Source organism: Jaculus jaculus, chromosome 10 (assembly GCF_020740685.1).
Source record: "Jaculus jaculus isolate mJacJac1 chromosome 10, mJacJac1.mat.Y.cur, whole genome shotgun sequence".
Classification (NCBI taxonomy): domain Eukaryota; kingdom Metazoa; phylum Chordata; class Mammalia; order Rodentia; family Dipodidae; genus Jaculus; species Jaculus jaculus.
In genome coordinates this window covers 15380295-15407580 of record NC_059111.1, presented here as the reverse complement: position 1 = coordinate 15407580, position 27286 = coordinate 15380295, and the positions used below count along the sequence as shown (strand labels likewise).

At 45.4% G+C, this 27286-nt stretch overlaps 1 protein-coding gene across 1 annotated transcript; it reads right to left on the bottom strand.

Moving 5' to 3' along the window:
* Positions 1-1907: 1907 nt before the first annotated feature.
* Positions 1908-20052, bottom strand: Fem1b (fem-1 homolog B). Its single transcript, XM_004662570.2, has 2 exons — positions 19733-20052; positions 1908-3603 (listed from the first exon to the last, which is right to left on the bottom strand). The coding sequence occupies exons 1-2, from the start codon at positions 19978-19980 to the stop codon at positions 1968-1970; spliced, it is 1884 nt and encodes a 627-aa protein (XP_004662627.1). The 5' UTR covers positions 19981-20052; the 3' UTR covers positions 1908-1967.
* Between the last annotated feature and the right edge of the window lie 7234 nt (positions 20053-27286).

Sequence of the window (27286 nt, the reverse complement as noted above, 5' to 3'; positions counted from 1 at the left end):
GAAGACACACGCAATACAATTTCAGCCACTGGATCTCGCATCCTTGGGGGAAAGAGGTGTTCAAGTCTCCTCTTCTACCCCAAAAGCATTTCATTGTGTGGGGTTCCTCCACTTAAGGCCCTAGGTGCTGATTTTGGCTATGTCATTGTTTTAGACAAATACAACTGCAATTTTCCTCTTATATTTTACAAAACAGTATCATACATAAAATGCTCACTGAAATCTTACAGGTTTTTGAAAGTTTCACTTGATGTTACATTATCATAATGCTATTTATTAAAGGAGAAAAAGCAACCGGGATCTTCACATACAGTACCATGCACTATGCGTAGTTGAAACATTTGTTTGGCACTAGAGAAAATTAGAGACAGCTCATTTTACCCTCATTATTATGTTCAATATTGATCAATGGCCTTTCGCTTGCATTTCTATGATGTTTAAAAGATGGAGGCCAGCCTAAGACTACATAGTGAACTCCAGGTCAGCCTGGGCTACAGCGAGACCCTACCTCACAAAACCAAAAATAGTAATAATAATAATAATCACAGAATACTCTTGAAGTCTGCTGTCAAAACAAAACATGCTGGAATACATGATATTCCGTGACAGAAAAATTTGCAGCTCCGAGAAATATCTTTCATATGGCATCGAGAATTAATTTCATCATAATACTTCCATTTCCTAAACCATAACTACCAGTTTTCCTATTTCTAACAATGGGCTGAGTGAAAAATAAAAATTTTAAATGCCCTTGTTCCTTTTCTTCTTATACCTAGCAAGGGAGACAAAAATATATACCCTCTGGGAAGTAACAGATTTTAAAAAGATGCAACCCAAAAGGAGAGGGCTAGAAGGGGACAAAACAGAATGTATAATTCTATGCTAACAATCTGTTTCATAGTGAATTCCAGGTCAGCCTGGGCTAGACCAAAACCCTACCTTGAAAAACAAACAAACAAAAAAAAAAAATAATAATGAGAGAGAGAGAAAGGAAGGAAGGAAAGCACAGTGTTCATTGTTTTCATGTCTGTGAGCTAAACCAAGTGCAAATCGCAGATGATTAAACATTAGATGTATTAAACCAAACAGGCTCTGTGGGAGATCCAAGCCTAAACTTTCACCCCATCAAAGTTCTCTGAAAGTCTGGTTTAAGAATACCACTTAGGCTGGGTGTGGTGGCACAAGCCTTTAATTCCAGCACTTGGGAGGCTGAGGAGGTAGGGGGATCACTGTGAGTTCAAGGCCAACCTGAGACTGACTACATAGTGAATTCTAGGTCAGCCTGGGCTACAGCAAGACCCACTGCAAAAAAAAAAAAAAAGAAAGAAAGAAAGAAAGAAAAGAAAGAATACCACTTAGAAGACACTCCTAGCACAACATAATTTCTATGGCCTGAAATTTAAGAATCTATGCAAATTTCTCTCAGACTACTCAGTAGCTAAGTTTCCCAAGCCTTCCTGATGTCAGTCTGGCTACATTACTCTCCATACAAGGGTAGAAACCTTCTACAACAGCTGAGCACTGCAGAACACCTGCATCTCCCACTGCTTTCAATGTTCTTGCTTGTTTGTCTTCATGAGATTCTTGAAGCAGTTGCATGGGCGCCATGCTGACATGGGCTTAACACAAGTACTTTTGTAGGCAGCTGTTGAAAACATTATCTTTACATCACTAATGTCCCCTATTACACAAAACACCTTACACTCATTCCTTAAAAAAAAAAAAAAGACAATTAACTGACCAGTGTCCCAACACCTTTCAATTACACCTAAACAATGTGGCTTCTTTGAGTGTGCTCGGGATCAATTACCGTATGAGGCAAGAAGAGCAAAGACAGACTGAAAGGATGGGCTGAAAGATGATAGCAGAGGGGAAAGTAAAATTTATGAACGCATAATTCTATTGTCTGTGATTAAAGTCCTTTACTTTTTAGCACCACATTAAACGATTTTACATATCCAGTCACTTTAATGAAATCCAACAAACTCCTCGAGAGTTCTAGGGATCTGGTCTTGGTAGTTAATGTCATTGGCCCGCACTGCTCGGGCAGCCAGGCACTTGAGACTCATCTTCATCTGAGTTTTCAGCAGTATCTCGGACACCCCCGTGGTGCTTTTGTCCAGTGGGGTCTTGTTCTGCTTGTTAGTCATGTCCGTGTGTGCACCAGCCTCCACCAGGCTGATGATAATGGAGTGCAAGGTCAGGAAGTCGCTGATGGGCCTGTTGTACTGAACAATAATGTGCAAGGCGCTGTTCCCCTCGTTGTCCACAGCATTCACCTCTGCACCACAGTCCAGCAGCAGTTTTGTGACCAGGGCATTTGGGAAGCTGCAGACGTCGTTGGTGTGGAAGTCATCAACCGGGGTGTTGGAGTTGACAGCTAGGTGCAGCAAGGTGAAACCTTCGCGAGTTCGAGGGTCGAGGTGGATCAGGTTGTAGATCTGCTTGTTGATCCTGCACTGGTCTTCCTCACTGCACTGTGTCTTGGTGGAGATGCACACCAGGTACAGAAAGGTGTAGAGGTTACACTCATAGTTATCCATGGCGCTGTGCACGTCGGCCTCGGGGATGTTTTTCACTCTGTTCATACTCTGTTCTATTTCCAAAACACTGCACCTCAAAACACATTCTATGTCTGGGGCCTTCACGGTTTCATTCAAGTGGATCATCTGAGAAAACACCTGAGCAAACCGAAGAAGGTCTTTGTGTGTATTCCTGTTGCCCTTCTGCCTGAGGTGCAGCGCGTGAAGCCACAACCTGATACACTGTTCAAATTCCATGTTGTCCGCGTAGACAGCCCCTCTGTAAATGATGGGGTGGGAAACATCGATATTGTCAGCGCCTAAAATCCGCTCACGAACTATAAGGCCCTCCATATGAAGAGCGTCTCTGTCCTGCCGGATGGCCTCCAGTTCCTGAGGGCTTCTGCACTCAGTTCTGTTCCCGTAAGCATGGATCGGTGGCAGGACCTCCTTTTCAAGAATGTTATCACCATCTTGAAATCTCTCCAACATGGCCAAATACAAATAGTGGTATGTCTTCATGATGTCATAGTTTTCACGGTCATTTGCAAAGGAGGCACCCAACAGTTCCAAGGCTTCGATTCTACTTCTTCGGTCACAGTCAGCATGAGAGAGCAACAGTTCAACTACGTCAGCTTTACAGCTCTCAGCAGCTACCTTCAGTGGTGTCATCCCATGGCCATTCACGACTATGGCAGCTCGCCATTTTATCAGCTCTTTCACAATGTCGATGTGCCCAGCTTCTGCTGCAAAGTGCAATGCTGTGGCCCCACAGTGTGCCTTGGCATTAGGGTCAGCTCGCTGTTCTAAAAGGTACCTGACCACATCAGTGTGACCCTTGTATGCTGCAATCATCAGGCAGGTGTTGTCATACTTGTTGGCAATGCTGATGTTGGCATTATTTTCCACCAAGTACTTCACAATGTCCAGTCTGCCATCAAAGCATGCAGCCCGCAGAGGGGTTGAGTTAGTAACTGTGGTGTGGTTCACATTGGCTCCATGGCTGACTAGAAGCTTAACAACCTCAAAATGTCCGGCCCCAGCAGCACACCAAAGAGCAGTGGCACCATCAATGACATACCTGTGTGGAAAAACAGAGAGTTACAAAAGGGACACAACCGGCCCTACCATGTCAAAAGGAGATATTCCCCTGCACTGAGCAACACCTCGCTCTCCAGAACATTAAAAAGATACCTGGTTTGGTAAAAATAAAAACAGGTGGGCTGAAGAGATGGCTTACCAGATAAAGCACTTGCCTGCAAAGCCTAAGGACTCATATTCGATTCCCCACATCCCACGTAAGCCAGACACACAGTGACGCAAGTGCTCAGGGGCACACGTGTGTGAAGTTTGATTGTAGTGCCTGAGGCCCTAGAGTGCCAATTCTCTCACTCACTTTCTCACATAAAAAAGGGGAGGCAGCCTGTTGGGCTTGCCTCAATAAATAAATAAATAAACAAACAGGTAATTTCAGCAAACCCGTTTACATAGTACCTATTACATGGTACCTATGCTACTATGGGCTCAAGAAAATTACTATCACTGTTGTTTCTAAAGTATGTATTTAAAAAAAAACCTCAAGAATCATCCAAGTAACTACATTTCAGAAAACCCAGAGGGAATATATGTATGGGGATTTGTAACAATTTATACCAGATCTACATATGGGGGTTTGTAACAATTTATACCAGATGAAATATATGTATAGAGTTTTATTTATTTTTTATTTTTATTTATTTACTTGAGAGCAACAGAGAGAGAAAGAAGCAGAAAGAGAGAGAGAGAATGGGCGCACCAGGGCCTCTAGCCACTGCAAAGGAACTCCACACGCATGTGCCCCCTTGTGCATCTGGCTAACATGGGTCCCAGGGAATCGAGCCTCAAACCAAGGTCCTTAAGCTTCACAAGCAAGCGCTTAACCGCTAAGCCATCTCTCCAGCCCTGTATTGAGGCTAAATTATTTTCACCATAGGAAATGTATGCATGGGAGTTTATAACAATTTTCACCAGAGGAATGTATGGCGGGGTTGTAATAATTTATACCAGATGAAATGTATGTATGTTACCAGATGAAATGTATGTATGGAGGTTTTTAACAGTTTATCCCAAGATGAGGCACTGGTTCTTAGCTTAGCATGCCCTGCCTTCTCTGTAGCTTCCAGTTGCAGTGGCCCATTAAGAAAACAACTCCAAGTCAGGTGTAGTGGCACACGCCTTTAATCCCAGCATTCAGGACCGAGGTAAGAGTACTGCCATGAGTTCAAGGCCACCCTGAGACTACATAGTGAATTCTAGGTCAGCCTGGGCTGGAGAGAAACCCTACCTTGAAAAACTGAAAAAAGAAAGAAAAGAATACAACTCCAGTCCCTACATAATGTCCTGCTAAGACACTACTTTAGGAAAGAAAAGGGTGAAGAGAAAGAGGAAGCAGTAGCCATGGATAACTGTCCGGAGATGAAGCTAGTCTCATAAACATTAGTTATTCCACAACAGCCGAGAATGAGACAGTGACTGTTCCCAACAATACAGACACATCACATAAACATGATGCTAACCCAAAGTCAAGAAACACAGCACATGTCATACCGTGACTCTGAGACCAGTGTGGTAGCACATGCCTTTAATACCAGCACTCAAGATTCTAAAGTAGGAGAGTCATTGTGAGTTCGAGGGCAGCCTGAGGCTGCAGAGTGATTTCCATGTCAGCCTGGGCTACAGTGAGACCCTGCCTCTAAAAACCCAATATATGTGCATATGTGTATAATTGGATCTGTACATGTCCTCAAGGCAAGTTACTATGAGGGAAAAGATCTACACAGGTGTCTTCTCTGACATGACTGAGCTTGGTGGCTCCACAGTCACCACCTGCTCACTGGACCTCGGGTACGGGCAGCACTTACTACATAACACACAAAATCAGACACTTGCTACAGCCCACTCTTCCCCAGCTTTCCACTTTCAATTTTTCCCCATTCCTCTTTTCCTAATTCTTAATTCTGCTAATGAAGGTTTTATAAAATCTAGAAAGTGGATTTTTGCTGAAGATATTTGGAACTGAAGTGCTGTAATCATTAAGAACATTTGGCAGTATTAAGGGAAAAGGCCAACCAGAAAATTATTCATTGGAGCGACTTAAGCAGACCAAAAACCTCATGAATAAGCTTCTCACAATACACCCTTAGGTGAAATTATACCTCCAAGAGTGAGAGAAAGCTTACGTGACATCATGGGAAGAATGTGTCCCCTCCAAAATACAGGTGCTCCCAGTGTGAAGTTTAAGGCCCTTATGAAGGAGGTGACTTACAGCGGCTTGCCCTTCTGCCTTCCCCCACGCAGAGACAGTGTTTGCTCCTCTGCATGCTACAGCCTCCCCTGTAGCTCCTTGAGCTGGGGCTTTACAGCCTCTGCAACCAGAAAAGATCTATTTTTTTATTATTATTATTATTTATGTATTTGAGAGAGAGAGAAAGCAGCAGAGAGAGGGAGAGAGGGAATAGGCATGCCAGGACTTCAGCCACTGCAAATGAACTCCAGACACATGCGGGCCCTTGTGCATCTGGATTACGTGGGTCATGGGAAGTCAAACGGGGGTCCTCTGACTTTGCAGACAAACGCCTTAACTGCTAGGCCATCCCTCCAGCCCAAATAACTTTTTTGTTTTTTTGGTTTTTCGAGGTAGGGTCTCACTCTAGCCCAGACTGACCTGGAATTCACTCCCAGAGTGGCCTCGAATTCCTCCTACCTCTTCCTCCCGAGTGCTGGAATTAAAGGTGTGTGCCACCACACCCAGCTAAATTCTATTCTTTATAAATTAGCCAGTGCTGGTTATTTGGGTACAGCAGCACAAAATGAACTAAGACATAAAAATACCATAGTTTGGGCTGGAGAGATGGCTCAATGGTTAAAAGTACTTACTTGACTGCAAAGCCTGACAGCCCGGGTTCAGTTCCCACTACCCATGTAAAACCAGACACACAAAGTGGCGCGTGCACCTGGAGTTCACCTACAATGACAAGATGCCCTAGTACTTCCACTCCCCACACTGAACCTGCTTGCCAAAAAAATAAATATTTTAAAAATCCATAGTTTGGGGCTGGAGAGATGGTTTAGCAGTTAAGGTGCTTGCCTGTGAAGCCAAAGGACCCAGGTTCAATTCCCCAGGACCCACATATGCCAGATGCACAAGGTGGTGCATGAGTCTATAGAGTTCATCTGCAGTAGCTGGAGGCCCTTGTGTGTCCGTTCTCTCTCTCCCTCCTTCCCTCCAGATGCACAAAGGTGAGGCAAGCACAAGGTCACACATGCCCATTAGGTGGGCAGTGTCTGGAGTTTGATTGTAGTGGCTGAGGCCATGACGTGCCAATTCTCTCTCTCTAAATTTTTTTTAATATGGGGGGTGTCATCTGAAGGCTGGAGTGGGGTATAATGTTTGCCTAGTATGGACAATGCCCTGGGTTTGAGCACCACCACCACCACCACAAAGAAAAAAGAATAACGCATTAATCAAATCTTAAAACCTTGGGTGCTAGCTTATAATTCCCACTGCCAGAACTGGGTTGCACCCCACATTGAGCTGTTGCTAGTCAGGGAGACCTATGAAGCTCCCAAAACAACACAGGCTATTGCCAAAGCACTTGGTTACCCACCAGAGCTAAATGGTGTAAGATTCTACTGCTCAAGACACCACAGACTGCAGAAAAGCAGGACACAGAGATCATGCTGGAAAATCAGAAGTCAGCTAGCTCCCTGCTGGCAGCCCTCATACTACTGGAGAGTGCTAGGAAAGCCACTGGCTGGCTGATGAGGGCCACCAACAGCGTGAGCAAACAGGGAATCCCGCGAGCTACAAAATCAATGACAAGACAAGATGTACACACACCTGCGCAACAGTGGTACACAGCCTGTGCAGATAATCAACAGCTCTCTGATCAGATAAGAGGTCCACTCAGTGGGAGAGAACTCATACCTGGTACTGAGAACCAAGTCAGAATCATATGTACATGATGGTCATAGACTCTAGAGAGAAGCTCCCACCAAGTCTTTGGTCAAAAAGAGTAGCTACACTCATCAAAATGACTCTCAATACCCAAGTATGGTGGCACATGCCTCTAATCCCAGCACTAGGGAGGCAGAAGTAAGAAGATCACTGTGAGCTTGAGGCCATCCTGGGACTACAAAGTGAATGCCAGGTCAGTCTGAGCTAGAGTAAGACCCTAACTTAAAAAAAAAAAGTCAATTAACTATGCTTATCCCCTTTAATCTATGCTCCTCTTAGTCTTGGTAGGAGAATGTATTTTTTTTAAGATGACAGAAAAGAGGCCAGGCATAGTGGCACACACCTTTAATCCCAGCACTCAGGAGGCAGAGGTAGGATCGCTGTGAGTTTGAGGCCACCTTGAGAAGACACAGTGGATTCCAGGTCAGCCTGGGCTAGAGTGAGATCCTACCTCAAAAACTTAAAAAAAAAAAAAAAAAAAAAAACTCATCAAAGCAGAAATCCAGAGGTTATAGAGATTTATAACACACCTGCCAAGGCTTAGGCAACGTTACGGGAGACGGACTGGAAAGATTGTAAGAGCCACAAGTGGGAAAGAATATCCTGAGGCACTGTCCTCCCCACCCCCCACAGAGACTGACTGATGCATTCATAACCCCATGATGAATTCCAGCAAGATAAGAGGATAACAAGAGGAAAATGGGACCAAAAATATATTTTTAAAAATTAAGGGCTGGAGGATGAGATACCTTCCAGTGAACTGTTGGCCAGGGAGGTCCCTGATGCTCCCAAAACATTACAAGCCATTACCAAGGCCCTTGGTTTCCCACCAGAAATAGATGGTAAAACCCTATTGCTGAAGACTCCACATACTTGAGCTGCAAAGCCACTGAAAAATGCTGCTGGAAATGAGCTGATAACCTCCTCCATGTAGAACTGATGGAAAGCTAGAAGAAGCAATTCTGCATGCAGTTCAATGGGAGAGAGAGAAATCACCAGTGAAAATACTCAACAGTGAACACTGTAAGCCTTATATTCAGCCAGCCAGGCCAAATGAGCCAGTGGGTACAATAGTGGCATGTCTGTCACGGTGGAAACCAACTGCCCTCTAATTGGACTGGAGGCCCACTCCATGGGAGGGAGTACATCCCTGATACTGAAAACCTACAACAGGGGTAGTCATGAACCCTAGGGGTGTAATGCCTGCTGTTGTCTGGCTAAATGTATATACTATGCTTTTCAAACTGCCCAGTAAGCACTTCTCTTAAAGTTCATACCTATGTACTAATGCTACTCTCTCTCTTTTGGTAAAGAATCTTCTTTTTACAGATGGCAGTGACCTTGGGATGACTCAGGAGGTATCATGGTGCTGAAAAGAAGTGACCAGAGTGTTCAGTACTGCAATATCTCTATCACACCTTCCATGGTTCAGGGTCTATTGCGGAAGAGGTAGCAGAAAGAATGTAAGAACCAAAGGAAGGGGAGGACTCCTTACAACGTGCTCCTCCAGACACAAAATGGCCTGGATATCCATGACCTCACAGTGCCTGACACTACTTACACAAGACCATCATAAATAGGAGGAAAAGATCATGACATCAAAATAAAAGAGACTGATTGAAAGGAGGAGGGGATATGATGGAGAATGGAGTTTCAAAGGGGAAAGGGGGGAGGGAGAGCATTACCATGGGATATTGTTTATAATCATGGAGGCAAAAAAAAAATAAGGACTGGAGAGATGGCTTAGTGTTTAAGGCACTTGCCTGGGAAGTCTAAGGACTCAGGTACCCATGTAAGATAGCTGCACAAGGTGACACATGCGTCTGGAGCTCATTTGCAGTGGCCAGAGGCCCTGGTGTGCCCATTCTCGAGCTGCCTCTTTGCTCCCTTACCCCCTCTCGTGCTCTCTCTCTCTCTAGTAAATAAATTAATTAAAATAGGGCTGGAAAGATGAGTTAATTAAGCCACTTGCCTGCGAAGCCTAAGGACCCAGGTTTGATTCTCCAGGTCCCACATTATCAGATGCACAGGGTGGCACATGTATGTGGAGTTCATTTGCAGTGGCTAGAGGCCCTGGTATACCCATTCTCTCCCTTCCCATCCCCTCCCCTCTTTCTCTCTTCTTTCCTCCTTCCTTCCTTCCCTCCCTCCCTCCCTCCATCTCAAATAAACAAACAAAAGAATTTAAAAAATAAATAAATGCAATGAAAGACTCAGGGCCAGCATGGTGACTCATACCTGTAATGCCAGGACTCAGGAGGCTGCAGCAGGATATCCAGTTTGAAGATATCCTGAGCTACATAATGTGTTCCAGACCAGCTAAGGGTACAGAGCAAATCTTCAATATAAAAAATTATTATTTATATCAAGTATTTCAATGTGCCAGGCACTAAATGTTAACTGCTTAATATACAATGTACCTCCATCTTCACAAAAACCTCCTGCCCTATGAGACAGATAACTATTATTGTGCCCATTTTACAGATATATAACTAATAGGTTTTCATGAGGGTAAAATATACAAAAGGTCTTTGTATATAGCAACAAAATGATCAAATGGAGCAAAAACAGTCCTTGTTATTGTTCAACATTTGTTGCAATTCAAAGAGCATTTTGATCAAAAAGCAAATACACTGTTAATATATAGTGTATGTACCAGGTAAGTAACAATGTCTCTATGCAATGATTGGCGGCGTTTCCTATTTTGGTGAGGGCAAAGGGGTTGTTTTGCCTTGTTTCACGGGCACTGAAGAGTGAGCACAGGGCCATGCACATGCTACACAAAAGCCCTACCACAGAGCTGCATCTCTAGCCCCCTTCACACTGGTTTCCAAAATAGAAAATTACATGCTGGGAATATAAACTATCAAAAACTCAAGGTATGTCACATTAAAATAAGTATTATCTTTAACTAGCAACTAAAATAATACCTTTTTGGGTTAGAGGGATGGTTTAGCATTTAAGGCATTTGCCTGAAAAGCCAAAGGACCCACATTCAGTTGGACTCCCCAGGGCCCACATTAGCCCAATGCACAAGGGGGCACATGCATCTGGAGTTTATTTGAAGTAGCTGGAGGTCCTGGCGCACCCATTCTCTCTCTCTCTCCCTCCCTCTTTCTCTGTCAAACAAACGAATAAAAATAAAATATTTAAAATAATACATTTTAGAGTCTGGGGAGATGGCTCAGCAGTTAAGGGCACCTTCTTGCAAAGCCTGCTGACCTGGTTCAATTTCCTATTACCCATGTAAAGCCAGATGCACAAGGTGGCACATATGTCTGAATTTCGCATGCAATGGCAAGAGACCCTGGTGCACCCATTCTCGCTACCCATCTCCTCCCCCTTGTCTTGCAAATAAATAAAAATACCTTTAAAAATAAATTATTACCTTTCTTTTTGGAGTGGGGGTTGAAACAGGGCCTTACCATGTAGCCCAGGCTGGCCTCAAACTCATGATCCTCCTGCTTCAGCCTTCCAAGTGCTAAGATTAACAGGCATATGCCATTACACCTGGCTTAAAATGTTACCCTTTTAAAGATGAGGGGAGCCAGGTATGGTGGCACACGCCTTTACTCCCAGCACTTGGAAGGCAGAGGTAGGAGGATCACCATGAGTTCAAGGCCACCCTGAGACTACATGGTGAATTCCAGGTCAGCCTGAGCTACAGTGAGATCCCACCTCAAAAACCACAGACTGGTGAGATGTCTCAGCAATAAAAGGCTCTTACTTGCAATCTGCTAGCCTACGGCCCAAGTTGGGTTTATTTAATTCCCCACAAGGTAGCACATACATCTGGAGTTCATTTGTAGCAGCAACAGACCCTTGAGTACACATGCACACACTCTCACTCCCTCTCTCCTCACAAATCAATACATAAAATATTTTTTAAAAAATAAAGATGAGTGGGAAAGAGACATCCTATAATCTATGATGGAAAAGTAAGAGCTAAATTGCAGACATATATTTGGATTTCATAATGGAAGCAAGTTGGTAAATTTGCTGTTTTTCTTTGTATATTCTAATAATTTCCTTCCTCCCCCCTTTGATCCATTTAGAAATGTAACAGTAACCTCAAAAGCAGTTCCAATCCTATTTTTATTAAGTCAACTAAACTTCAGATATTTTCTGATTTAAAAAAAAATTGCACTTGGGAGGCAGAGGTAGGAGGGTTGCAAGTTCAAGGCTACCCTGAGACTACATAGGTCAACCAGGTCAACCTAAGCTAGAGTGAGACTCTACCTTCTGGGGGAAAAAAAAAATTACTGGGCTGGAGAGATAGCTTACTGGTTAACGCACTTGCCTGTGAAGCCTAAGAATGCTGGTTTGATTCCCAATACCCATGTAAGCCAGATGTACAAGGTGGCACATGCACCTGGAGTTCATTTGCAATGACTAGAAGCCCTGGTGTACCCATTCATTCTCTCTCTCTCTCTCTCTCTCTCTGAAATAAATAATTTTTTTAAAAAAATACTAGGGCTGGAGAGACAGCTTAGCAGTTAAGGCACTTGCCTGCAAAGCAAAAGGACCTAGGTTCAAGTCTCCAGGGCCCACATAAGCCAGATAAACAAGGTAGCACATGTGTCTAGAGTCCATTTGCAGTAGCTGAAGGCCCTGGCATACCCATTCTTTCTCTCTATCTGCCTGTTTCTCTTTCTCTTTCTCTAATAAATAAATAAGCAATAAAATATTTTTTTAAATTACTAGCCAGGCACATGGTAGTGTACACCTTTAATACCAGCATCACTTGGGAGGCAAAGGTAGGAGGATCACTGTGAATTCGAGGGCAATCTGGGACTACATAGTGAATTCCAGGTCAGCCTGGGCTAGAGTAAACAAAAAATCAAGAAAAGGGCTGGAGGGATGGCTTAGAGGTTAAGACACTTGCCTACAAAGCCAAAAGACCCAGGTTTGATTCTCCAGAACCCACATAAGCCAAGATGCACAAGGTGGCACATGCATGTGGAGTTCGTTTGCAGCAGCTGAAGGCCCTGGCAAGCCTGTTTTCTCTCTGTCTCAAATAAATTAAGAGAGAGAGAGAGAAAAAAAATCACATCTTGGGGCCAGGGGTGTAGGTCAGTTAGTACAGAATTTGTCTAACATACATGAAGCCCTGGGTTTGATCTCCAGCATGGTGGCACATACCTGCAATCCCAGCACACGGGAGGTGGAGGGAGGAGGATCACAAGTTTAAGGTCATACTCAGCAAGTATGAGACTAGCCTGAGCTGAATAAGATCCTGTTTCAAAAAAGGGGAAAAATTATCTTTCTAGTCTTGGTCCAATACTATAATGCAAATTCTCTATTATGTCATCTTATAATAAAAAAGCTATAATCTGATATTTACCTTTACAAAAAACAAAGGCATCAGACCCCAGAGGATTTTCACAGTAACAGACAGCATCTTTTTTTTTTTTCTTTAACATTTTTATTTATTTATTTGAGGGAGAAAGAGGCAGATACAGAGAAAGAGAACAGGCACTCCAGGGCCTCCAGTTGCTGCAAACCAACTTCAGATGCACGCACCACCTTATGCATCTGACTTAAATGGGTCCTAGGGAATTGAATCTGGGCCCTTTGGCTTTGTAGGTAAGCACCTTAACCGCTAAGCCACCTCTCCAGCCCAGCATTTCTTTTTATTTATGTATTTATTTATTTGAGAGAGAGAGAAAGAGGCACAGAAAGAGAGAATGGGAATGCAGGTTCCCCAGCCACTGCAAATGAATGCCAAATGCATGCACCACCTCATGCATCTGGGTTACATGGGTACTGGGGAATCAAACCTGGGTCCTTAGGCTTTGCAGGCAAGCATCTTATCTGCTAAGCCATCTTTCCAGCCCCAAGAGATAGCATTTCTAATCACAAGAGTAAAATCATCAATCTCATAGTTCAATGTGAAATGGAAATACTGTTTCAAGCAATCAAAATGAAAATAATTCATTAAATGTGTATGACCATGGGCTAGAGAAATGGCTTAGAGGTTAAGCGCTTGCCTGTGTAGCCTAAGGATCCAGGTTCGAGACGCGATTCCCCAGGACCCACGTTAGCCAGATGCACAAGGGGGCGCATGTGTCTGAAGTTCATTTGCAGTAGCTAGAGGCCCTGGCACACCCATATTCATATTCTCTCTCTCTCTCTCTCTCTCTCTCTCTCTCTGCCTCTTTCTCTCTGTCTGTTGCTCATAAATAAATAAATATAAATGAAAAAAGAATTTTTAAATGTTTATGATCAGCACTTATTTTCACCAGTCCTTAAAAATCATTTATGAGATCAAATTGTGGTTCCTTAAACTATATGTTACCTATGTCTGTGTAAATGAAGTCAAGAAGGTGTGGCTTTCCTGTCTATCCTGGACTTGGACTTTTTTTTTTTTTTTTTTTGGTTTTTCGAAGTAGGATCTCACTCTAACCCAGGCTAACCTGGAATTCACTATGTAACCTCAGGATGGCCTCAAACTCAGGGCAATCCACCTACCTCTGCCTCCCAAGTGCTGGGACTAAAGGCGTGCGCCACCACGCCCGCCTCTCTGGACTTGGACTTTCATTAATAACACTCATAATAGTGTCCAGACACAAACTGGCCTCAATATCCAAGACTTCGCAGTGCCTAGCAATACCTACACAAGACCCTCATAATAGGAAAAAACAATGATGATGACATCAAATTAAAAGAGAGACTAATGGAGAGAGGGAGGGGATATGATGGAGAGCAGAGTTATGAAGGGGAAAGCAGGAGAGGGGAGGGGAGGGAAATACCATGGTTTGTTGTCTGTAAAGAAGTTGTCAATTATATATATATGTGCGTGTGTGTATGTATGTATGTATGTGTGTGTGTATATATATATTTTTTAATAATAATAATACTCATGATAGCATAGCTTGAAAAGTAAAGCCTCAGTGTTCTCACAAGTCCTGTTCTCCCCACCCATGTCAGCAAACCTCTCCCCAAACCCCAGCACGAACAGGCAGGCAGGTCCTGGGAATTCAGGCCATGTTGACACTTCCTCTGTTCTGGTCCATGTGTGCAACATTTTTGGTGGTGTCTTCTCCCATTCCCACTCCAGTGACGTCTAGTCTCTCCTCATCTATGTCAGTTCTGCTGCTCATGTGGGAAGCCATCAAATCATTTCAAATATTAATCTTAAAACATGGAACAAGGGGACTGGAGGAATAGATGCCTTAATGGTTAAGGTGCTTGCCTGTGGAAGCCTAAGGACCCATGTTCAATTCCCCAGTATCCACATAAAGCCAGACACACAAGGTGGTGCATGCATCTGGGGTTTGCCTGCAGTGGCTAGAGGCCCTGGAATTCCTGTTCTCTCTCTCTCTCTCTCTCTCTCTCTTTTTCTCCAATAAATGAATACATGGAACAAAGACTCAGATTATCAACATGGACTTAATCTAGGTGGTGGGCCCTTCATCCTTGAAGCTCTATTATGAGTCCACTTGAGTCCTAAAATACTATTTTAGGGCTGGGAGATGGCTCAGTAGTTAAAAGGCACTTGCTTGCGAAGCCTGCCTGCTGGGGTACAACTCCCCAGTACCCATGTGAGGCCAAATGTGCAAAATGGTGCATGTGTCTAGAGTTCATTTGCAGTGGCAAGAGACCCTGGCATGCACATACATATTTAATCATTCTCTCATATTCTCACACTCTCTCTCCCTCCCAAAATTAAATTAAAAATTAAGTATTTTGAAAAGTAAAAGAAAAATTTAACTGGGTATAGTGACAGACATCCAGGCTTAAGCAGGAAGATGGTGAGTTCTAGGCCAGCCTGGGCTATACAGCAAGACACTATCTACCTCAAAAACAAACCGAACAGGGCTGGGGAGATGGCTCTGTGAAGGACACTTGTCCCACAAACATGAGGGCCTGACTCACCCTGAGTTTGACTCCCCAGTACCCACAGAAACAGCAGGGCATGGCCATGCATGCCTATAAACCTAGTTCTGTGGGGAATGGAGAGTGGAGAATCGCTGGGGCTCACTGGTCAGCCAGTCTGACCTAAACTGGCAGCTCTGAGCTCAGTAAGAGACTCCATCTCAAGGAAACAAGAACTAGCGTGATAGAGGAGGAACACAACATCCTCCTTTCAGGACATGTGCATCTGCACACACATGTATCCCTCACGCACACGTGTACACCACGCATTCTGCACATACACATGCAGAAAAATGAAAACATAAAAATAAACAGGACAGCCGGGCGTGGTGGCGCATGCCTTTAATGCCAGCACTGGGGAGGCAGAGGTAGGAGGATCACTGTGAGTTGGAGGCCACCCTGAGACTACATAGTGGATTCCAGGTCAGCCTGGTCTAGAGTGAGACCCTACCTTTAAAAACAAAACAAACAAATAAATAAATAAATAAACAGGACAATGAAACAATTTTATTGTCTACAATCTTTCTCAGGTGCAGATACACATAAAACATAGACCATCAAGCCCAGTTACACACACTGTTGTGTGGCATGAAGCCAAGACGTGAAGCAGACTAAAGGTACAGCTCAAGTGAGTAGTGTGTATCTCAAAGAGAAGTGTTAAGTAAACAGCAGGGTAAACGGAGCTTGTAAAGATAGCATGCAGCCAACTGGAAATCAACACAAATCTGCTTTAACACACAAAAAGAACCTGTTAGCCTGACTGCCAATGGATCTAAGGTAAAGGGATTAACTAAGTACTCAAAAGTCAGCCCAGGGCAGGGGTGTCAATGGCAGAGTTGCTGCCTAGCATGCTGGCGGCTCTGGGCTCTACCCCCAATACCATAAAACTTAAAAGCAAGCAAAAGGGAACTTCACACTGTTCATACCACTAACACATTCCAAATGTCTCGAATGAGTGCAAAGAGAAATCGTCACATTCGCAAATCACAATGTTTTTTTCTGGTTCTGAAATGTCAAAATCACTGGAATAATCTGCGAAATTATCTCACAGATCTGTGTGAGTGGGCTGAGGAAGTGGTCATGAACTTCAATTCTCTTTTATTAATTGGTATGCTCATCCAAAGTAGAAATTTTACATTTCTTCAGAATACTCCAAAGACTATGACCCAGGATGGGACCTACATAGGTATCTAATAAATAAATACCAAGCTGGGTATGGTGGCTCACACCTTTAATGCCAGCACTCAGGAAGTAGAGGTAGAAATTGCCTTGCATTCAAGACCACCCTCAGAAAACAGTGAATTCCAAATCAGCCTGGGCTAGAGCAAGACCCTACTTCAGATAAATAAATAAATACCAAACTCCGTTAACAGGGCAGCTAATAACTGCAGTGATACAAGCTAAATGGATATATAGATTCATCCAAGCTCAGACAAAACTGCAAATAGAGACTTGAGACTGTAGTTCCAACAACAGCCTCATGTTTGCTGTTTTGTACAAGCATCATCAAATCTGCTCTCTCTACCTTCCTGGTGTCCCACAATCTCTTAATTGCCCTAGCTGATCTCGTCCTTGCAACAGCATCAAAACACTTGCCACTGGAAGTGTACCAGATTGTTCTCTCATCCTCATGCCTCACTGTGCCTTAAAATCCAGCTCAAGTAATACCTCCTCCGGGAAGCCATCCTGACTCCCTCATCTGTAGGCTCAAAGGCTTCTGTAAGCCTGAGTGGCATGACAGTTGCATGACTCATCTACTTCTCTCTCCCTCCTAACATGCCATCCTCCACAGTGGGAACATGGACTCTTTCATCTCGGCAGACACATCCTTACCATGAAGCCTGGCACACAGGAGGTGTCCAGCAGACGTTTGCCTGCTGAGCCCTAAGTGTGACTTGCCAGTAAAGAATGATGGACAAGATATCCAGGTGGGAGGCTAGAGAGATGGCTTAGTGGTTGCAGCATTTGCCTGCAAAGCCAAAGGTCCCAGGTTCGATTCCCCAGAACCTACATAAAGCCAGATGCACAAGGTGGTGCTTGTGTCTGGAGTTTGTTTGCAGTGGCTGGAGGTCCTGGCACACCCATTCTCTCTCTCTCTCAACTAAATAAATTTAAAAAAAAAAAAAAAAGGCTGGGCATGGTGGCACATGCTTTTAATCCCAGCACTCAGAGGCAGAGGTAGGAGGATCACTGTGAGTTTGGGGCCACCCTGAGACGACATAGTGAATTCCAGGTCAGCCTGAGCTAGAGTAAGACCCTACATTGGGAAAAAAAAAAAAAAAAAAAGATATCCAGGTAGGTGTACGGGCTGAGCATTACATATCAGGGGCTTTTGTTTCTTTGGGTGGTTGGTTGGTTTGTTTTGGACTTCTGACACACAGGCTTGCTATTATATAGCCCTGGAACTCACAACACAAAGGTGGCCTCAAACCTGCCACGATTCTCTTGCTTCTAAGTGCTGAGATTACAGGTGTGTGCACTGCCACACTTGGCACCTCCAAATAGCTTTCTCTTGAAGTCAACGTGATGGCACACACCAGCACTCGGGAGGCAGAGATAGGAGGATCGCTGTGAGTTCAAGGCCACCCTGAGACTACATAGTGAATTCCAGGTCAGCCTGAGAACTAGAGAACCAAAAAAACAAAACAAACACAAAAGGAAAAAAAAAAAAAAAAGTTTTCTCTTTGATGATCCAAGAAGAGAGCACTAACCAGAACCCTTCCAGATTCTTTAGAAAACCATCTTCCCCCACACTGTTATCCACACGTGCCTCCTCAGCGAGTTCCTTCGCAGCAGCCCTCCCGGCAGCTGCTCGCTGCCACAGAGACTCCTAACTTAATGGGCACACGTTGTACAGCTGGAATCGTGCTGGAGGTCCAGGGTTCATTCCCAGCCACTCCTCCTCTGGGTGTAGGTAAGGCTGTGAGAATGCTAGAAGGGACGGAAGACACTGAAGCCAGAGAGGAAAAACAAACATGAACTCAGTGGCCATCTTTGCTCAACACCATGTTCCTAATATCCTCAGGGGCCACCTATCATTTCACTAAAATATAACACTCTAAAATGTTTTCCTCTCATTTAAAACAAAACTAAAAGCTTTTCTTATTCGAGCCTAAATAAGAATCAACCAAATTTTAACACGGCCCTAGTCTTTAAAAAAAAATAAAAAATAAAAGATTTAATGCCCACACCTGTAACCCAAGCACTCAGGAAGCTGAAGCAGGATGGAGAGTTCCGAGCCAATCTGGGCTATACAACAAGCCCGTCTTAAGAAGCAAAGAAGAAATGCTCTATCAAACAGACTTTAGCCAGGCAGTTTTCATTCATCAAAACTAAACCACACATTTTTATGCTTAGACCCCCAAGTACTTCAATAGAAAATACTAAAATAGCTTATGCAGGGGCATAAGTCAGCAAAAACAAATCAATGAGCTGGGTGTGGTGGTGCACCTTTAATTCCAGCACTCCTGAGGCTGAGGAAGGAGTACTGCATTAATTAGTTCAAGGACAACCCAGGCAGATGTGGTGACGCTCACCTTTAATCGCAGCGATGGACAGCCAGAGGTAGGAGGATCCCTGTGAGCTCCAGGCCACCCTAAGACTACTTAATGAATTTCAGGTCAGCCTGGGCTAGAGTGAGACCCTCCTCAAACACACAAAGTGTGAAACACTTCATAATCTTCCAGTACAGAGGAGAGGATAAAGTCAAATCTGACAGTTATTGTGCCCAAAAAAAGATGGACACGAAAACTAAAAGGACACATTTTAACTATCCAGAGTTTTTGAAACTCCCTGAATTGAACACTAAGTGGTCAAGTCTCCCCACAACATCACATCACCTTCCACACCAGGTCCAGTGGCACTTTTGTAGCCAACATACCAGCCAGCAATATAGCAATGTGAGTCACAGTCATGTCTAGAGATGCCTGGCGGCATGACAATCTCTCAAGAGTCGCATCTACTGCTTGATCTAGGAGGGGGACTTGTTTTTGACATAAAGGCCCCAGCGATCTGTTTGGGGTTTGGTTGGACCACTCATTTGAAAGAAGGGAGGAAAAAAAAAGTTGGGAGGGTAACTAACTCACCAGAGGACTTCAATTTTAATTTCTGACCTCGATCTTAACGCCAGTCCTACTACAGGAAAAACCTGAAAAGGTAGCCACCCCTCTACACTGCTTGTCCCAACTAGGATCTCAAGAACCCAAGGGTGTGACGGCCACCTATTGAGGGGGACTATGGATAAGGGTCGACCGATCGATCGATCAATAGAGGGTGGGCAGCAACACACACACACACACACGAGGGGGAAGCTGGAGCCGGGACATATGTTACCTACCCATCGAAGCGGACGGTGCCAGTCTGCTGGGTCTGCACCCGGTAATGTTCTAAGAGCAAGCGCACCACCTTGGCGTGCCCATTGCGGGCTGCGATGATGAGGGGCGTGGAGCGCTGTCCACCCTGCTGGCTAACATAGCCCAGCAGGTAGCGGATGTCGCTCTCGGAGCGGTTGAGAAGCAAGGCGGCCAGAGTCAGCACCTTGCCCTCGCTGGCCGCCTTGTACACATAGCCAGCCAGGCCCTCCATGGCCGCCGCCAACTCCAACACCCGTTTGGTCGCCACCGCGGCTGCTGCCTGGCGCCCCCGGAGGCCGCGTCCGCCAGCACTTCCGAGCCAGGGCCCGCACGGCCCATTCAACAGGACGCCGCCGCCGCCGCGCCCAAGGCAGCAGCGAGGCCCAGGGACGGCGGACACGCCGAGATGGCCGAGTCGACGACCCGTGACGGCTTCAGAGCCGTCCCCGTGGTCCCTGGGCCGACGGGAGGAGCTCCATGGCGGCCGCCGCCCCGGGGACTCAGGACGGACCCCCTCCTTCCTGCGGGATGCGACAAGGCGCGCGCCCGGGCTACGGGTCGCCGGTGGGGTCTCAAGAGACCCGCGCGCGCACTCGCGCGCCCCGGATGGGGAACGATGGGGCGGTTCGCCTCTCACCCGGCCCGGCCCACCCCGGACTTAAAAAAAAAAACAAAAAACTGCCTCCTCCTCCGCTTTCCTCAGTCCCTAAGTGGAGGAAACCTTCCCTCGGGGGTAAGACGCTCGGAAGTGTTGGGTGCCGAGGAGGGCTTCCGCGAGCCACGCGTGGGGGTGTTTGGCGGAGCGACGCGGAACGCTCCCTCAGGAGCGGCACCGGAACTTGGCGAGGGAGGAAAGCGCGCCTCCGCAGGCTGGGCCGGAGAGACGCTTAAGTGGGGTGTCTCTTCCTAACGTGACCGGCGGGCGAGCGAAACCTAGGCGAAGAAAGGTTCCACTGAGCGCAGTTGACAGCCTAGGATTCACACCTGAAAGTCCCCAGCGCCCCAGGCTCGTGGACCCTTGTCTTCAGCCACACTGGACCCTGGCGGCCCGTAGAGACCGGGATGAAGAAAGAATGCGGCATCTATGCGCTACAGAATCTACTAAGATTTATTATGAACAGTGTGTGGGGAAGTTGGGGGGGGGGGTACCGGGAGGTGACTTAACGGTTAAGGCACTTGCCGACGAAGCTAAAGGACCCAGGTTCGAGTCTTCACGACCCACGTAAGCCAGATGCACAAGGTGGCACATGCATCTGGAGTTCATTTGCAGCTTCCGGAGGCCCTGGCGTGCTCATTCTCCCCCCACCATCCATAAATAAATAAATTTTTTTTAAAAACAGTGTGGGATCTTTTCTCCATTGGGGGCTGGGTAGAAAGTAGAATGCACTTTAGGGAAAGAGTCTCTGAGCCATGGCACGAGGGTCTGAAAAAAGTGAAAGTCCAACTCGACAGGTGTAGTGGCACAGGCCTTTAGTCCCACCACTTGGGAGGCAGAGGTAGGAGGATCACCATGAGTTCGAGGCCACCCCTAGACTACATAGTGAATTCCAGGTCTGCCTGGGACCCTACCTTGAAAAAAGAAATTTAAGTCCAAGGACAGAGGACTTAAGTTGTGACGAAGCTGAGGGGAACTGCTAGGGAAGTGGAGAGGGGCAAGGACCCTGAGAAGGAAGGTGAATCCCATGGATGGCGCAAACCTGTAATCCGGAGCTTGAAGACTCTCCCTTGTCTCACAGAGTGAACAAAACTGTTGTTAGGATTTGAACAAGACCATTTCTCCATCAAATTGTACCTGTCAACATGAACCAGGCTTTGCTTAGCATCAGTGGTTGGGGGCGGACAGGGGACAAATAAATGAGGAACTAGTTGAGTTGGTAACAGTACTATACGCTGGATGTGTGAGACAGGGAATTTATACCTCCACGACAGAAACAGAGGGTAGGCAGAGAGAATAGCTAACTCTGAGGGAGAAATGGCTTAGTGGTTAAGGCGTTTGCCTGCAAAACAAAAGGACCTCGGTTCAATTCCCCAGGACCCACACAAGCCAGATGTCCAAGGTGGTGCATGCGTATGGAGTTGGTCTGCAGTGGCTGGAGGCCTAGGCATGCCCATTTATTCTCTTGCTGTTGCTCTCTCAAATAAAAAATTAAATTGAAAGTTTAAAAAAGTTTAAAAAAAAAGCTCTGAGGGACCCGGCGTGGTCTCCAGCACTCGGGAGGCAGAATAGGAGGATCGCTGTGAGTTCGAGGCCACTTTGAGACTACGTAGTAAATTCCAGGTCAGCTTGGGCTAGAGCGAGACCCCACCTCGAAAAACAAAAACAAAACAAACAAAAACACTCTGAGGAGAAAGCAGTTTGGAAGCACTCAGAAACAGAAAGGGCCATGTGGCTGCTGACTGTACAAGAGTGCAGACAAGTGAAGTCAGCAAGAGGCCCCTGACCCATACAAAGGGTTTAAATTTTACTCTTGCCGGGCGTGGTGGCGCATGCCTTTAATCCCAGCACTCGGGAGGCAGAGGTAGGAGGATCGCCATGAGTTCGAGGCCATCCGGAGACTTCATAGTGTATTCCAGGTCAGCCTGAGCTAGAGTGAGACTCTACCTTGAAAAACCAAAAAAGAAAAAAAAAAAAAAAACTCACTCTGGCTGCTGTGTGCAAAGTAAACTCTACAAGTCAAAAGCAGAAACAGGAGCCTGATGTGACGGGGCACATCTTTAATCCTAGCATCCCCAGAGCAGTGGTAGGAGGATCATCATGAGTTTGAGGACAGCCAAAGACTAAAGAGGAAGTTCCAGGTCACCCTGGGCTAGAGTAAGACCCTACCTCAGGGAGAAAAAAGTAGAAACAGGGAAGTCTGTCAAGAGAGGCTTGGATAAAGACGTCAGACACTTTCCAAATTCCCTCCCACTCTGCAGCATAGCAATACTTATCTGCAGGTCTCTGTGCAAATGATGGAGTTTCCTCGCCTTACCATATTAAATAAGAACAACCTTTAAAATAGGGGCTGAAGAGACAGGTGCAGTGGCGCAGGCCTCTAATCCTAACACTCGGGAGGCAGAGGTAGGAGGATCAGCGTGAATTCAAGGCCACCCTGAGACTACTAGTGAATTCCAGGTCAGCCTGGACTACAGCAAGACTGTACCTTGAAAAACCAAATTTTAAAATAGGGGCTGAAGATAAGAGTCTACTGATAATATCTTTGAAATAATAGTAGCTTTAGGGGAGTAAGGAAATTCAATTTTTGATAAACTAACCCAGGCTTTGGAGCCTCTAGAAGCTAAACAGAGCTGTTCAGATATGTGTCCCCAGGCCTCCCTTCTGTTTTTTTTTAATATTTTATTTTTATTTATGAGAGAAACAGAGAAAGAGAAAATGGGTGTGCCAGAGCCTCTAGCCACTGCAAACAAACTCCAGATGTTTGCATCACCATGTGCATCTGGCTTACATAGGTTCTAGGGAATCAAACCTGAGTACTTAGGCTTTGCAGGCAAGCACTTTAACTGCTAAGCCATCTCTCCAACCACAGTCATATAACTTATTAAAAATCTTTATGGAAAAAAATCTTTATGGGCTGGAGGAATGGCTTAGTTGTTAAGGCACGTGCCTGCAAAACCAAAGGACCCAGGTTCGATTCCCCAGGACCCATGTAAGCCAAATGCACAAAGTGGTACAAGTGTCTGAAGTTTGTTTGCAACAGATGAAGGCTCTGGAGCACCCATCCTCTCTCTCTGTCTCTCTCTATATCTATCTATCTATCTATCTATCTATCTATCTATCTATCTATCTACTTCTATCTCTCAAATAAATAAATTTTTTTTAATCTTTAAAAACATAGAAGGGAAGGCTGGAGAGATGGCTTAGCGGTTAAGGTGCTTGCTTGTGAAACCTAAGGACCCAGGTTCAATTCTTTTTTTTTTTTTAATTCTCTTTTGGCCAGGCATGATGGTACACGCCTTTAATTTTATTTATTTATTTATTTGAGAGTGACAGACACAGAGAGAAAGACACATAGAGGGAGAGAGAGAGAATGGGCACGCCAGGGCTTCCAGCCTCTGCAAACGAACTCCAGACGCGTGTGCCCCCTTGTGCATCTGGCTAACGTGGAACCTGGGGAACCGAGCCTCGAACCGGGGTCCTTAGGCTTCACAGGCAAGCGCTTAACCACTAAGCCATCTCTCCAGCCCGCAGGTTCAATTCTTGAGTACCCATGTAAGCCAGATGCACAAGGTGGCGCATTCATCTGGAGATCATTTGTAGTGACTGGAGGCTCTAGTGCTCCCATTCTCCTTCTCTCTCACTCTTTCTCTATCTGCCTCTCCTTCTCTCTGTCTCAAATAAATAAATAAAATAAAATTTTTTCAAGGCAGGGTCTCACTCTAGCTCAGGCTGACCTGGAATTCACTATGTAATCTCAGGGTGGCCTTGAACTCATAGTGATTCTCCTACATCTGCCTCCTGAATGCTGGGATTTAAGGCATGCACTGCCACACACAACAATAAAATAAATTTTTAAAAGTTACTTTAGGGCTGGAGAGATGGCTTAGAGGCTAAGATGCTTGCCTGAAAAGCCTAAGGACCCATGTTCTACTCTCCAGATCTCACGTATGCCAGATGCGCAAAATGATGCAAGCTCACAAAGTTGCACGTGTTCACAAGATGACACGTATGTCTGGAGTTCAATTGCAGTGGCTGGAGGCCCTGGCATGCCTATTTTTTTTCTCTCTCTCTCCTCTCTCTTTCATACAAAAACAAAGTTATGGATCTGGAGAGATTGCTTAGTGGTTAAGGCATTTGCCTATGAAGCCAAAGGATCCAAGTTCAATTCCCTAGGACCCACATAAGTCAGGTGCACAAGGGGGTGCATGTGTCTGGAGTTTGTTTGCAGTGGCTGGAGGCCCTGGCATGCCTATTCTCTCTGTGTCCATCTCTCTCTTCTCTCTATCTCTCCATGCAAATAAATAAATAAAATTTTTAAAAAGTTATTTTAGCCGGGTATGGTGGCACATGCCTTTAATCCCAGCACTTGGGAGGCAGAAGTAGAAGGATCGCTGTGAGTTCGAGGCCACCCTAGACTCCATAGTGAATTCCAGGTCAGCCTGGGCTAGAGTGAGACCCTACCTTGAAAAAAAAAAGTTATTTTACTATTTGCATGTCCATGTGTGTGTTCATTTGTGTGTTTGAGTGTGTGAATGTGTGAATTCGGGGACATAGGTGTTATAGTACCTATGTGGAGGTCAAAGGACAACTGTTGGGATAGTCCTCACCTGTCCACTTCATTTTGAGGCAGGGTTTCCTGCTCTGAATTTTCTCTTTGCTGTTCTCACCATGAGCTTCCAGGAAATTCTCCTGCCTCTGATTCCCATCTCACTGTCAGCAGAGGTGAGCTGGGAATTATAGAAACCCACCATGGCTTCCAGTATTTTACATGGGGTTTGGGAATGGAAATTGAGTGCTGTGGCTTTTTGCTTTGTTTTGTTTTGTTTTTTTGAGGTAGGATTTCACTCTGGCTCAGGCTGACCTGAAATTCACTATGAAGTCTCAGGGTGGCTTCAAACTCACGGTGATCCTCCTACCTCTGCCTCCCGAGTGCTGGGATTAAAGGCGTGCCCACCACGCCGGGCCTAAGTGCTCTGGCTTGAATGGTGAGCACTTTAACCACTGAGCCATCTTCCCATCCCTCTTCTGCACTCTTTCCTGTTGCTCTTGAGTGGCCACGCTCATCTACCACCTCTCTCCTTGCTGCCTCTCAGCTCCTCTCTGTCTCCCTGCCCAGCACCCCTCAGCTCCACTTTGATAAACCAGAAACAAGCTGACAGCCATAGAGGAATGCCTACCTCCCAAGAAAATACCACCTCCTAGCCTTTTACATTCCTACACCGTTCTTCTCCCCACCTATTTTTCTGAAGAAAATGGTTTAAAAGACCCAGTCACTCAGGGTCCATTGCGGAAGAGGTGGCAGAAAGAATGTAAGAACCAAAGGAAGGGTAGGACTCCTTGCAACGTGCTCCCCCCAGACACAAAATGGCCTGGATATCCATGACCTCACAGTGCCTGACACTACCTACATAAGACCATCATAATAGGAGGAAAAGATGATGACATCAAAATAAAAGACTGATTGAGATGGGGAGGGGATATGATGGAGAGTGGAGTTTCAAAGGGGAAAGTGGAGGGAGGGAGGGAATCACATGGGATATCGTTTACAATTATGGAAGCTGACAATAAAAAATAAATTAATAAAATAAAAGACCCAGTCACAAGCTCCTTATTCCAATTGTGTTTTCCACAAATCTGGTTCATTCAGACCTTCACAGTTTCGAGGGGAAATTTCAGAGCAGGGAAAGCCTCTTGCCCTCCTTACCTGGTGTGATAGTATGACTGATTGGACCAGCAGTCAGCCCCGGGCAGGCCCAGACTAGACCGCCTCTCTCCCCGAGGCAGAAATCCACTTCTGTTCTACTGGCCTAAGGTCAGGAGCCTTGGGCCACTCACCACAGCAGTGCTTAGCGCAGCGTCCTGGGCTGGCCTGGTTGCTCAGAAAGCCATGGACTGTCCAGAGGCCATTTGCTTGCCTCTGTTTCCCTGGGCTCCGCCTTTTCTGTGGTCAGGTTGCATAAATCTGGAGAGAGCGTGTGTAAACAGGACAAGGCTGCTTTTCCAAATGTCAGAGCCCAGAAATACTTCCATGTACTTCTGACCCATCAACCCCTCCCAGACAAAGAGCTACTGAGCAAATTAAAAATTATTAAAGTAACCGGGCGTGGTGGCACACGCCTTTAAGCTCAGCACTCAAGAGACAGAACTAGGAGGATTACTATGAATTCAAGGCCACCCTGACACTACAGAATGAATTCCAGGTCAGCCTTGGTTAGTGTGAGAGCCTACTTCAAAAAAAAAAAAAAAAACTAAAAACTTTGTTTTTATTTGAGTTGGAGAGATGGCTAAGTGGTTAAGGCTCTTGCCTGCAAAGCCTAAGGACCTGGGTTCAATTCCCCAGTACCATGTAAGCTAGATGCAGAAGGTGGCACATGTGCCTGGAGTTCATTGGCAATGGCTGGAGGCCCTGGCCCAACTATTCTCTCTCTTTCTCTCTCTCTCTATACACACACACACACACACACACACACACACACACACACACACACATATATATATATCTTTATCTCTCTCTCTCTCAAATAAATGATAAATATACAAAATTTTATGTAAGCTGGGTATAGTGGTATACACCTTTAATCCCAACACTCAGGAAGAAGAGGTAGGAGGATTGCTATAAGTTTGAGTCAGCCTGAAACCACATGGTGAATGCCAGGTCAGCCTGGGTTAGAGCAAGACCCTACCTCAAGAAAAAACAAAAATAGAAAACTTTTTAAAGTTTATTTGTATGTAAGCGTGTGGGGGGGGGGTTGCGCACGTGCTAAGGGCTCTTGATACTGCAAACAGAATGCCAATCTGGCTTTACATGGGTGCTGGGGAATTGAACCTGGGCCGGCAGGCTTTGCAAGCAAGCACCTTCAACTGCTGAGCCTTCTTCCCA

Bases quoted from the DNA above. Each gene is read 5' to 3' on its own strand.
- Fem1b (XM_004662570.2), bottom strand. From the start codon at position 19,980: ATGGAGGGCCTGGCTGGCTATGTGTACAAGGCGGCCAGCGAGGGCAAG. The intron at 3,604-19,732 runs GTAGGTAACATA...TTTTCCACACAG, and splicing joins GGCACCGTCCGCTTCGATGG to GTATGTCATTGATGGTGCCA.